The sequence below is a fragment of the Lates calcarifer genome, unplaced genomic scaffold (assembly GCF_001640805.2).
Source record: "Lates calcarifer isolate ASB-BC8 unplaced genomic scaffold, TLL_Latcal_v3 _unitig_1152_quiver_589, whole genome shotgun sequence".
Taxonomy (NCBI): domain Eukaryota; kingdom Metazoa; phylum Chordata; class Actinopteri; family Centropomidae; genus Lates; species Lates calcarifer.
This window is the reverse complement of record NW_026115321.1, coordinates 265,001-279,128: the sequence shown is the minus strand read 5'-3', so window position 1 is coordinate 279,128 and position 14,128 is coordinate 265,001. Positions and strand designations below refer to the sequence as shown.

At 43.0% G+C, this 14,128-nt stretch overlaps 1 protein-coding gene across 1 annotated transcript in view; it reads right to left on the bottom strand.

Moving 5' to 3' along the window:
* Window positions 1-112: 112 nt before the first annotated feature.
* LOC108886853 (F-box/WD repeat-containing protein 7-like) overlaps window positions 113-14,128 on the bottom strand; it is a gene marked incomplete at its 3' end in the record, with an annotated part of 26,514 nt that continues 12,498 nt past the window's right edge. The window contains 12 exon segments of the mRNA XM_018681926.2: window positions 113-262; window positions 574-717; window positions 1,093-1,159; window positions 1,525-1,750; window positions 2,390-2,555; window positions 2,558-2,570; window positions 5,702-5,815; window positions 5,908-6,044; window positions 7,922-8,045; window positions 8,133-8,267; window positions 9,203-9,338; window positions 9,710-9,792. Coding sequence (XP_018537442.2) covers window positions 113-262; window positions 574-717; window positions 1,093-1,159; window positions 1,525-1,750; window positions 2,390-2,555; window positions 2,558-2,570; window positions 5,702-5,815; window positions 5,908-6,044; window positions 7,922-8,045; window positions 8,133-8,267; window positions 9,203-9,338; window positions 9,710-9,792 — 1,495 coding nt within the window.

Here is a 14,128-nt window from a genome sequence, read left to right as displayed (position 1 = left end):
GGTCAAAAATGCCTAACCCTGTCCTGTGGGTAAAACTCATTGTCTTTTTGCTAAATATTCACGCCCTCAGGCTGACCAATGCTGCAGTGCAATGTTGGTGCAACGTCCTCACCTGATCCTCTGCTCTGAAGCGCCACCACATCCCTCAGCCAGGCTCCAGTCCTCAGGTCCCACAGTTTGACTGTCCCATCGTCGGAGCTGGACAGGACCAGACCTCGGCAGAACTGCAGGCACGTCACCGCCGACTGGTGCTTGTTAGGCCCTAAGACAGACATCATCATTAGCATCAACACACAGTGATCTCCGACATCTACATGTATGAACTGTACATACCAACTTCTACTTTCTACGCTCTTTTCTCCTTCTTCACTTTCTACTGTTTGTCCTTCTTTCCTCCATCCCTCTTCTCTCCCATGTTTCCTCTCTTTCTCCCAGAGGAAAACAGATGCTCGTATTTTAGTGCTGACTCGACAACAAGATGGACACACCGGCTCTCACCTTCACACTACTCTCATCGTTTTCTCTCGACAGATAAAAAATCTCAGAGGGACTTTATCATTATCTCTTGCTCACCTTGCAGTGTGTGGAGACACTGTCCCGTCCGGATGTCCCACACTCGGACCGTGGAGTCGGCGTTCCCCGAGACCAGGATGTTGTCTCGCAGCTCCATGCCACTGGTCAGCGATTGGTGGCCGGTCAACGTGTGGACACATCCACCTGAACAGGAGCATGAATATAGTCTTAGGTCATTTTACTTGTCATCTATGTCTTATGCTTCCGTAAAGAACTTTGTAACCTCTGTAAGGTTAAATGAAGAAAAGTTTACTTTCAGGGGCCAAAGAAAGACATTTTGTTGCTTTAATTAAAACTGGATGAAGTTTGGATTCATATTTTTGGTGCTGTAATTTAACCTAATCTGTTTTACATTTACTCTTTTATTTTGATTTGTGAGTAAATTTATCTGAAATTATTTGAATGTAGCTTATTAGGAATGTATTTATTGCTTTGGAACAGATTCATTTAATTCAGTTCAATGAAAATCTTAACTCCACCCATGTCCCTCACTGTTCCAACAATAAAACCGGTCGCTACCTGTCTCTGCGTCCCAGACTCTGATTGAAGTGTCCAATGAACCGCTGACCACAAATACGCCATCAAACTGCAGAGAGAGAGATCACAGTATAGTTAGGTGGAATAGATAACATTAGTCATATTAATAAAATGTTCTGTTGCCATTTTTCAGTGTCACCTAAGAATCTCTGATTATTTATTCCATCCATATGAAACAGCCACCAACAAACACAACATCACAACTTATTTGAACAAATCTGAGATCTGGGCAGCGATTCAAAAGGTTTGGAGCCAGACTTTAAACCTTTCTGAAAGCGTAATTGGTTGGATTTTAGGTCCACGGTTAAAAATCCGTTTCCAAGGAAGTGCGGGTTCTCTTCTCAGAAGCAAAAACAAAACCATTTTCTTCTCCTGCCAGAGGATCCTGTTTATACCTACTGTGTGTGTGTTTACCTGTAGCGAGTACACTCTGTTGGTGTGTCCCTGCAGTGTGTGCAGACACGCCTCCGTCTCGGGGTCCCACACCTTTACCATGTAGTCGTAGCCGCCCGACACCACGCGGCGGCCATCGTACTGAACGCAGCGCACCGCCGCCACGTGGCCCGTCAGCACATGCTCGCAGCGACCCGTCGACACGTCCCAGACCCGCAGTGTCGTGTCCCGAGAGCCCGACACCACCCTGAGAGGAAGAGAGACGGTTACATCACTACACGCTGTCGTGAGCCAGTTTCATAGTATCTGGTGCCTTCTGTGTGTTTTTAGTGTTTATTTATCTATGTATGTATTTGCAATGTAAATGTGTGTGTGTGTTTAGTATGTAAATGTGTGTGCAGCGTGAGTGTTCAAACAGTCTGTGTCCATGTACTGCATAGACGCGTGTGTGTAGAGTTTATGATGTGTTTCTATGTGTGTGTACAAATTTCCAAATGTGTGTGTGTGTGTTGTTGGTTGTGGTGTGATTCATAGGTGTATGTACAATAAATAAACTGTATGTTTCAGTAATGTCGGTTACCATGGAGATGAGCAGTCGGCAGTGGGCCTGTGTGTTATGAGGGTGTACAGTATGAGTATACAAATCTTTATGGTTGTCATGGAGACGCATGGAGCAAGTGTTCCAGAATTATGCGTGTGAGAGAGAGAGAGAGAGACAGAGAGAGAGAGAGACAGAGAGAGAGAGAGACAGAGAGAGAGAGAGAGAGAGAGAGACAGAGAGAGAGAGAGAGAGAGAGAGACAGAGAGAGAGAGAGACAGAGAGAGAGAGACAGAGAGAGAGAGAGAGAGAGAGAGAGAGAGAGAGAGAGAGAGAGGGAACTGTTACCGGTTGCCGTGGAGATGCATGCAGCGCACAGTGGACGTGTGTCCGTACAGCGTGTGGACACACTCTCCGCTCTCGGCGTCCCACACACGCAGCGTCCTGTCCGTGGAGCCGCTGATCACCGTGGCGACCGCCATCTGACTGCACCACACTCCGCCAGTGTGACCGTCAACGTGCGCAGACACTGAGCGAGAGACAGAGGGAGAGAGAGAGAGAGAGAGAGAGAGAGAGAGAGAGAGAGGAAAGGAACATTCCATCAATCTCACAGATAAAAGCGAGTCACTTCAAGGCTGCGAGAATAACCCTGATGATGTCATAGTGATGTCATTGCCTTGGATTCCACATGTATCTACTGTATATCTTAATATATAACCAAATGATTGTAATCAATACTTTTGACACTTTAAATTGTTATTTCTATTTGTCTGAATGACTTCTCACCTGAGTGGAGATGCAACTGCAACTTTCTGTTGACTTTAATATGATGTCATACAATGCTAACATTAGCCATTATCAATTACTGGTCAATGTAGTTTAATCCAGTACAGCCATGTTATAAAAATCATAATGTTTAGTGCTGTATTCATGAATTACACAAACACACAAGAGAAAGTAAAACTATAAGCAACAAATTCAGATAGTGTAACGCTGCTGCTTGAATTCCACTGTTAAAGCAGAAATTAAGTTAAAGTCGTTCACGTTGAATTCAGGCGTCTTCTAGAAAAAGATTGTTTTCTCTCACATGCTCTGTCTTTGTCAACGCACATGTGTGTGTGTATAAAAGTGTGTGTGTCAATATTTGTTCCACTTTCACAGCTGCCCCTGAAGGACACACACACACACACACACACACACACACACACACACACAGAACGAAAGAATGCAGTTTCACCTTGAAGCTGTTGTGGTGGTGGTTGCCACAGCAACAGAGGAAAACTTAGGCCTTGGTAACTGTTATAATGGAAGACACCGTAGCGACCACTGCTAATTAACGCTGACTGTTACTGTGCGATCAGCTCGTACAGAAACAGTGTAGAAGGACTGTACGTTGAGTTTAACGCAGAGACTGAGAGGAAACACACACCTCGTCCCTGCGGGCTACAGATGAGGCTGTGTGTGTGTTTTTCTTTCTGCAGGGAGCAAGAAGACTCTCTCTCACACACACACACACACACACACACACACTCTCTCTCTCTCTCTCTCTCTCTTACGGGCAGGTCGAGGCGGAGGAGAGAGCAGGTGTGTCCGCTAAAGAATGTTCTGCCGAAACCAGATAGACACTGAATCAGTCTCTGTACGTGTAGAGATAAGGCTCTTTGAATGACGTTTCCTTACAGGATTTTACATTCTAACCCTCAGGTTAAAAATGTATTCAGAATAAACATTTTCAGATTGATAATCATCACAATAAATGTGAGATCTTTATTTCTTTAAAGATTTTTACTCCTGAGGGAAAACAGATGGTTAAGCAGGTTAACTGTGAAACTGTGAAACTGAAACTTTGTGGTCAGAACATGACAAACTCTAAAACCTAATACAATGCAGACTTCTATTCCTTTGATAAAAAGTTGAAGTTTGTAAACATAAAACTTTTGGGTGTGATGTTAACGAGAGAGAGAGAGAGAGAGAGAGAGAGAGAGCTAAAGATTACACTGATGAGAGCTTTTAAATTCTCTGTCCATGTTGATGGGATTCAGAAGCTCTGGGCCGACGTTTGCAACAATGGAACGTTCTGAATTCCCAACCAGCACCTGAGGCTTATGGGTAATGTAGTATTTAGACCTGTCCTCAAAAGTGATGAATTAACTAAATTCCTTTTAAACAAAGTTAAAATAATGACAACTCGTGGCCATAACATAAACCCATTCACTGCTACATTATGTGGGAGAGCTCCTGTGTGAAGTGACATTAAAGATATTGTTGAGACAGACAGCCCCCCCACCCCACCCCCCCTTACAACTCTGTTGTAGTCCAGTCGTCCTTTGTCGCAGAGACGTATTCATCCTCAGCCATGACTTTGTCTGGGATATCGCCCGGGTATAATGTGATAAATTATTTCTCCACCAACCTTCTTTCCAGTGTGAGACGCTGGGATTATCTTATGTCCCAATGTGATCTCTGAGACAAAAGAACACGATGACGACGGGATGTAAAAATTACAGGACAAACCCATGAATGACGGGAAGGGCGTGCGACTACCACTAAACGTTAAGAGTGAGAGTCTTTATACAAAGACTTCACCTTTAACACACATGTAGGATGTGGATTCAAACAGAGCTGCCTCAGGCCTGTGTCTGTCTCTGTTTGGACAGACAGTGTTCGACACACCCTGACTAACACAACTAGTCCGCCTGCCTCCATTTCTATTCTGCTCTACTCTGCTGCATTCTTTTCTATTCAGACATATAAGCTTCGTAGTATCCTCTTTAAGTCACGCTGACCTACATAAATCTATCTACTGTACTTCAGTGTATTCTAATTAACATCAAACATGAAGCAGATGCCTTCTGAAGTGCAACACACACTGGCCATGACGATTATCATGATGGATTTACTGTGTTGTCCAACCAACAGTCCAAAAGCCAGAAATATTCTATTTTCATATACAACTAAGAAAAGACACAAATTCTCACATTGAAGAAGCTTGAACCGTGAAGTATTTGCCATTTTTGCTTGAAAAAAAAAAAAGACTAAAATGTGGGGCTGCCCTCTAAATCGACTGTTTGATGCAGCAGTTGGAAGATCGGGCAGGAACAGAACAGGCGCTAAACTTTACAACCAGGTTTTGTCTTGAAATGAACAAATAAGAAAAGTAACTGAAGGAGGTAGAGAGCGGGCCGCTCTGGTCTCAGGTGAGTTCTACCTGAAGATGAAGTGGAAACCACCAGAGATACGACGAGTTAAAACCGACGACAGCGTCAGCAGCCCGGCAGGAGACACACTCCGAGGTCCGATAAGATTTCATAACCGAGCTATGAACAAGACTTTACGTCTGCAGTGTTTCAGCTTCGTATATTCTGTAATCTGTCGACTGACAATATTCTTGCAGCCCTACTTAAATGATTAACAGATTTTTTGTCAATCAACAAATTGATCAAACAATCAGTGCAGCGCCGTCCTCTCCTAACTCTAACTTTACATTATGAGGACGTGGCTTTAAGGAGGTCCAGTCTTCACAACGTGAATAACACAAGCAAACAGAATCCCCCTTTGACTTTTTGTGTGGTTCCCGCTGAAGCAGCAGAAAATCCTAATTTACATGATCAATATGTCTGTCGCTGAAACACACACACACACACACTCTCAGCGTCCTACCTTGCCGGTGATGGCCGACCAGACTTTGAGTGTGTTGTCGTCTGATCCGCTGACGATCAGGTCACCGCTGAACTGCAGACAGGTGATCACGTGATCGTCGTGACCTTTCAGCACCTACAGACGAGAAGATGGCGACACTCAGCTCATGTTTACACATCAAATAAACGCTGGTCGACCCGGGTCAGGGTGTGTGTGTTAGTCCGTACCATGGGTTCTCGTGTGTCCCCCTTCCTCCAGTTGTTCTCGATGCGGTGTTGTCTGATGTAGGCCGATTTCCACGGACTGACCGCCGCACCTGGCCTCGCACACTTCCTGCGACGGGATGACACACACTCTGATATACCTGAGGAGAGGAGGAGGGACAGAGACATGTTAAGCAAAAACAGAGCTGCAATAATCAATCACTCAATCAAACTTTATTTGTAAAGCACCTACAGTAAAAAAGCAAAAATAAAACAGAGTTAGTTAAAACTTTATTTATCTGCTTAAATAGATTTAAGCAAAAACAAACACAAATAAAATAAAGAAATAAAAGGATAAAGAAACGTCTATGAACCATACTTAATGAAAAGCCAGGCTGAAAAGGTAGGTTTTTGTTTTATTTAACCAGAAACATCACTATAAATCACTACCAGACTCCACTGACAAAAACAGGAATTTTACCGAGCAGAACACAGGAGCTGCTCATATATCTCTGTCTTGATCTGTTGGTTTCTTTGTGTTATTGTGTAATTTTTGGTGGTGGAAGAAGTATTCAGGTCATTTAAGTAAAAGTATCACACAATAACACAAACTAACTAGCAGCAGTATTCCAGCAGCTCCTGTGTTCTGCTCGGTAAAATCCCTGTTTTTGTCAATGGAGTCTGGTAGTGATACATGATGATGTTCCTGGTTAAAAAAGGATCTTACTCTTTAATAAAAAGCTCTGTCTCAGTAGGAATATCCATAATGTGGTCAGACACTTATAACAACAATCAAACATCAGAGCTGCATTAGTATGTAACTGGCACTCTGCCGGTTGCAGGTTAGCTGCATTTACATTCCCACTCAGTTCTGGCAAATGCCAACTCTGGTCCCACCGGTATAACAGGGTGTAGTGCAAATACAAATTAGCCTCATTTATGAAGCTGGTGAGCTGCAGTTTAACACCGGCTTCATTAGTATGGCTGTGGCGTGGTGCTAACGCGAGGTAGCCTCATTGGTATGGCTGCTGAGCCCTGGCAGTGAATCTCGGCTGACTGGCAGAAAGCCTGGAGAGAAGCACACACACACACACACACACACACACACACACACACACACACACACACACACACACAGAGCCTCTGCATTGCGCTGAATGAAGGAGGAGTGACTGGCTGTGTGTAGCTGTATTTGCATGTTACACTCGGGTTAGAAAGCACTATACATCCAGTAAGCTGCTGTCTCTATTTTCACTTTTCCCCTGTGAAAACACTGAGAAACCACACCCACAGGTTCCTGCTCAGGCACCACACGTTCAACTCCCACAGCTGCAGCACAAAACAACCGATTTTATTCATTTTAAAGGAGAAGATACGGGGCAAACCAAGACCAACAAGTCCATTTAAAGACACCTCAGCCAGCCTTCATCATTTTGTTTATTTGAATTTGATCCCACATGTCCCGTCCTGCTGCCCCAAATACCCACTACAGCACCAAATGTGGATTAATCTGCCACTAAAAATAGTCCCCAACACCTTATCGGACGTTATTTCCTCCAAATCAAAAATTCCACTTTTATTCATCTGTCTCCCAACGTGCTGGACAAAATGTTGTCACTGCAAAGATGCACTACATCCATTTATAATGTAAGTCATTTGTAATTTAATGCCAAATTTTCAGCCTCAGTGGAGTGGTGCAGGCCACTCAGCCCTGAAGTTAGCATCACCCTGGTTCCCTCCACAAAAAGCCAATGAGATTTTTTCGATTTCAGTGCAGCTGCTACTACGTGAACATGAAGGAGGTTTTCTACCATGAAAACATCACAACCTTCCCATTATGATGGATAAATAACTGATGTGAGTGTTTATTTTAGACATCGTTAAACTTTAAGCCTTGACGAAATTAAAGCCCAAAGAAACAGACAAAGCCAGAAAGGATTTAAAGCAGAAATCCTCAACAGCAAAAAGACAAAGAAGTAAAAACCAGTGCCTTGTGGACTGTGTATTTTGTGTACTTAGTGTATTTAGTGGTGTTTACCTTCTTCGCGGCACTTCTCCCTCCACAGCAGGTTGTCCTCAGCCAGGATCCTCCAGTATCTGCAGGTCTGAGCGGCCTGCAGCAGGTCTCTGGGAGCCAGGAAGGTCAGCACATACAGAGCTAACTGCAAAGGGAAACACAGAATTCACAGGTTGTTTATAATGTCACCGCAGATCCAGACTTTGGTGGTTTTGCGGGTGAGTGTTTGTACCTCTTTGGGCAACAGGGATATGAAGTCTCTCTGGAACTGGGGCTCGATGACCTGCATCATGTGTTTCACCTGACTGGTCTCACACCTGTCGATCAACTCGTCCAGAGCCAATAGCCTCTCAGGACCACTCCACGCCTGTAGAGCGGGGGAGGGAGGATGAAGAGATGGGGGAGAGGAAGATAAAAAGGCAGAAGACGGGATGAAGAAACGTAATGTATTTGTCTATTTGACTGTGTCTAAGTGCAGAATATATCATAGATCATATAGTTAGTGTTTCTTTTTCCACTTACTTTCAAGTTTCTTTTCCTATTCACTTTTTTGTTTCTTTTTTTCATTTTCTTTTAAGCATTTCTTCTTTTGAGCATCTTTTTTTTTCCATTTATATTTACAGTAAGTGTTTGCTTCTCTTTTGTCTTCTGAGTATTTCATCTGCCATTTACAATAAAACATTTCTTTTTCTGTTTTTTTCTGTTCTGTTTTTATTGTGTTTATTTTTGTTCATCTGTGCATGTGTGTGTGTGTGTGAGCATTTTATGTGCTTTGAGTTTGTATTTTATGTATTTATATTCATGTGTGTTTCTGTGTCGATGAAATCGTGTTAACTTCTTCCCCGAGCTGAGAAAGACAGACTCGTGTTTTCATTTTAATGTGTGTGTGTGTGTGTGTGTGAGTGTGTGTTTGTACTTGTATGTTTTTTTATTAGTTATATAAGAACAGCTCGGAGGCAGCACTCCTCTACCGCTCAGTGTTTACGTGCAGTGAGCGGAAGATACTCACAGACACAGACGTTACCAAACATCCAGAGATGTGGGTGTATTTTACAGCGCTGCAGGACGGAGCGTCTGCGAATTAACGTTGTCTCGGCAAGTCATGTAGACTGGGAGTAGTTTATTTGGGCTCATTAAATGCCACCAGTCTCTTACAGAACATATTATATAACGTGGGAAAATATGCAGTTAATTAACATTTAACAAAACATTATTACGTCTGCTTGTTAAAAATATGGAATTGACCTTTACATCCTTGCATGGCACATATGCAGCTTAGAACAACTGTGACTGTGTGCTGACCTGGAAGGTGTGAAGCCAGTCCTGCAGACCAGAAGGAGGTGGACCCGAGGTGACCCGCCGCCGCTGAGCCGAGTGCCCATTGGCCAGTCGCAGGTCGCCAAATGTGGTGGGCGTGGCTTGAACCAGACTGGAAGGACTGGAAAGAGAATGACGGATGTTAGCATCTGCAACAGTTAGCATTTCCAGCCTGCTACGTTAGTCCAAAATATAAACAGAGAAAACAAACAAGCCAAAACAAATATCTCTGAGATGTTTCAGGACTATGGTTTTTGAACATTGTGCAAATTTTCATATTAGATTTTTGTGTTGTCAATTTTCTTTGTTCCTTAAATTGTAGTTACAATTTGTATTTACAGGTTTTTTCTAATTTGCTGTTACGTTTCTCTTATTTTCCTACATGTAAACTGCAAAAATCCTCTTCTCCAAATAATTACGATATACTTTCATTACTGACTAACTGGTACTGCTGAAAACTTTTAAGGTCAATAAATGAACTGTACGTGTTACCTGAGGTATCCGTTGCCTTTACAGTGTTTCTTCCCTGAAGGGAACGGCCGACCGTCTGGACCATGATCCAACTTCCTCTTCATCTGATGGTCGAGAAACAAAAACAGAGACAGCTTGAGACACCAACACACTAACAGGTAAACCACAATAACTTCTGCCATGCATTCAGTTTATTACTCATTCCATGTCACAAGTAGCTTCAGCATTCAGAAGATTTACACCTGAAATCTGGGAATTTATTTGTCACTCATAGTTTATCTATGCCAGTCATTGTTGTTTCTATTTCTTATCTAACTAACGCTCATACAGCGTGTAGCCAAGTGATTGTATCAAAATAAAGAGCTGAAGTCATTACGTCCTGTCTGGGCTAGCCTCTGTTCGACTAACTCCATTTCTTTCACACATGGTTTCGTCCATATCCATAAAACTCAACAATGCTCTCTTTTAATGTTGTTTTTCAACTCTCTGGTGTCTTAACCGCCTGCAACCCCTTGACTCGCCCATGGCCTCAACTCAACTCAACTTGATTCTGTCGAGCCAAAGCATTTAGCCCCTGAATGTCTAGGGTTTATGGGAAATTGTGTTTGTTAAAGGCTAATAAAATAATACTGAATAAACTACAATATTAGTCTCATTTAAACATGAAGCAGGCCTCTTGACATACTGTTGAGAAAGGATGTTCCAAGGCTGGATTTCTTGTTAGTGGAGTTATAAATGTGGATAGACCCTTTTTTTAACCTCTGGGACAAACCCTTGAAGTTCCACTTTCCCCTTAGCTCTCAATATTATCTGAATATGAGATACATGAAACTGTGTTAAAGCAGCCTGTGGAGGAAATGCTAGAAGAGTTCTTGTGATCCTCCAAATGTTTGTGGGTTTCTGTAAAGTTCTTGTGGTCAAAAATGGGAAAAAGACCAAACAGTTGTTGCAGAGTCGACATTAATGAAGAGATGCAGATAAACTGCAGCTTTCTGTGCCACTACAGAGACACTAGAAAACACCTACGCTGTTTAAGTAACACAAACACACCAACCCCAGAGGTCTGAATCAGCCTTCTATCTCTCTCCTCCCTGCGTCTCTCTCTCAGTGAATGAACGCAGGAATGCAGAAAATCGGAGGAATGTCGCCGGTGCAGCACTGGTCTAAAATAGAGCAGCATGCTGCTAACAGCCTGCTGGAGATGTAGAGGACAGCATGTGTGTGTGTGTGTGTGTCCTCCTTCCTCTTGGCATCTTTTTGTGAACCTCAGCGTTATCAGGCTGACTGCATAATCAGACACTCCTGTTATATTTATATCACTGATAATATCAGAGGTTCACTCTACAGTTTCCTATTCATGAAGTCACAGCACACAGCTGTGATTTCAGCTCCTAACTCCGGCCTAAACTCATAATCTGCTTTTCATTTTATGACTTTTTTCCCTCAGTGTCACTGGCTTTTAATAACAGATGTCGCGTCTGTGTGGATTTCATTAAGCCAAAAAATAAAACTTCACTTGGGGGCGAAAAGCAACAAAATGTGTTTACTGTTAAAACCAGAACTGTTCAGCTCTGCCATGTGTCAGGAAAAACATCTGGGTTTTAGTGAAACTGGTAGATTTCTATGAGAAGTTTAAGGTATCCCTATGATGGATGACAATATTTCTATTTTCTTTAACATCACCTATAATGTTACTAACTGTTTATTTATGGTATGTAATAGAGACTCTACAGTGACCTTATGGTCCATGTTAGAGCTGCAACATGTCTATAATACAGTGGAATGAAGCAAAACATACATTTCGTTAAGCTAGCTGTTTGTAGCTGACACCATCTTTGACCTACAAATGCAGTTAACAGCATCTATGCTGTGTAGTAACCATTTTATGTGTTTTCAGTTTACAGTAGTTTTAACGAGGATTACACCTTTAACCAGCCAGTAGGTAATGACTGACAGGTAACACGGAATATACAGTTATCCTTATTGTACTTTTCTCTTCATCTTAGAGTTAGATCGCCTCTATAATATTACTATTGTGAATCGTGTTATGTCTATAATCAACAGTGGGTATATACTGTGACCTTGCATTGACCTGTGTTTCATTTTTAAATATTGGGCACTAAAGTGTTTTCTGATCTTAAGTCCTGATAGTTTTGCAGTTTAATACACATCTGTAACAACAACACATCAGTCTCAAAGGTTTGAAGGTTGTGTAGCTGTAAAGACAAGTTTGAGATATTCTGGTTTTGTCTGATTTTAAATCTTTTTCATACCTTTTTGCTGTTTAATACATTTTACACAAAAAATACAGTTTATCTCACTTTGATGTGTAATATTTAAAGGAAGCAAAATGTTCATTTCTAAAGGTTCTAAATGCCTTGCTCATTGGCTCTGTGTGTTTAACTGCTGAGGCTCAAAGTACAGACACCTACACAGAGACAGGTGTCGGTGATCAACAATCAATAATCAAATCAGACAGAGACAGAGAGAGAGAGGATATAAAATGAGTAGTCTCTCTCTCTCGGTTCCGCAGTGGTCCATCACACACACACACACACACGTGCACGCACACACGCACGCGCTACCGAGGCATTCCGCTGTCAGAGAGAAACGCCTTGTCATCCCAGAGCTGCACGAGCCTGACAACCTTGAATTCCTGCAGGACAGCCCTCAGCCACATAAAATCATAGACATTAAACCGCAGCTGCTTACGTCAGCCGATCGATCACCCCTCTATAATCACTACTCACTTTGTAGAAGATGAGCTTCAAGGTGCCGTAGAAACCCATGGCTGTCCCGGTAGGTGAAGCCCTCCCACACACCGAGAGACGAGAGAATATTACAACTACAAATCAAATCTGAGGCGATTAAAGCCCGAAATCCATCAAAGGTACATCCGGCAATTAGACACCGTGACGTCAACAATCCATCCGGTTAATCAGTGAATCGATGAGAGTAGAAATCGATCAGTTATAGTGAAATCAGTCCGCGCTGAGCTCGTGCTGCTGCTGCTTCAGGATTCACTGAAGAGGACTGACTGACTCTCTCTCTCTGTTCAGGCTCTGTGTCGCTCGACCTCGAACAGGAACACGCAGGGACATGCCTCTCTCCGCCTCGTGAGAGAGAGAGGGAGGAATGCAGAGAGAGAGAGAGAGGGAGAGGGAGGGAGGGGTGGAGCCGCATGTAGAGGTGTGTGTGTGTGTGTGTGTGTGTGTGTAGAGACAGCAGCAGATTCTGATTTAACTTATGTGGAAAATGTATCGAATTCTCTGACGTATAGGGTTCTAGAACGGACAGACGTCACTCACTGACCATCAGCAGCCTGGACCTGAAAACATCAAAGGTTCCATTTCACTGCAGGAACTTTTAAAGGAACCCAGTTACCCCACCTGTGTTTCCATCAGAGGACCCGGGGCACTAATTAAGTTCCAGGGGTTTTACCCCCAAAAAGTTCCTTCTCTGGAAACAGTACCCTCTGAAAGTTAAGGAACTCTCAGGGTGGGAACTGCAGCAGTGATTGGTAAAGTATGCTAGCGTTTTCCATAGCATTGTTTTACACCCAGCATTGCAGATATGTTTTACTTTCTTGGATTTTTTGGCCAACAAATAATCCAGACGGAGCAGTCCAAGACAATTTATGACTGGACCAACGACAAAGCTCAAGCTTTGCTGTCCGACAGTACGACAATGTGGACTTCTGTGTTAAATCATCTGGGGCCTTGGAACCGCTGCAGAAACACAAATCACAGTGTACTCACAGAACATTTTACTTTTAGCAAAAAGTAATATAAAGCTTTCTCTGCTGGCTGGATTACCAACAACAAGCCAGACTGTCAGGGTCTTCACTATCAGCACTGATCAATCAGCTCTGATCAATAACTAATTGAGATACTCAAACCGAGCTGATACAAGACCACAGTTCAGACCGTATCAGATTCTTGAGGTCGATACCAATATCAACAACAACAAGCGATCACACAAGCAGTCAAACAACTATCTGCAGTAATGTATATAGGTAAAATAAAACAATGATCAAATACAGATTAAACTCGAGTTGGACGAATGATTAAAAACTGTAACCTCCTGGTTTTGCCAGAGGAAAGCTCAGAGGATCACCTCTGTCTGAAGTATTACTGAAACATGCACACACATATGCACACACATACACAACAGAGACAGTCATTTTCAGAAATACACACACATAAACACACACTCAGACACACAGCAGGAGGCTGACGGAGGTCGCAGCTTTCTCACAGCTGATTGACCTAAAGGTCGTCACACTGAAACTCCTACAGGCCCATCAGGCCGCGTTAGGGGGAGGAGCAGGGGGATAATTGGGAGGTCAAACCTTCACCCACAGCCTGCAGAGACAAAACATACACCACCTCCAACTCCCTCACCTGTTCAGCCTCTTGTTTTCTTTTCTGTCCTTCTCTG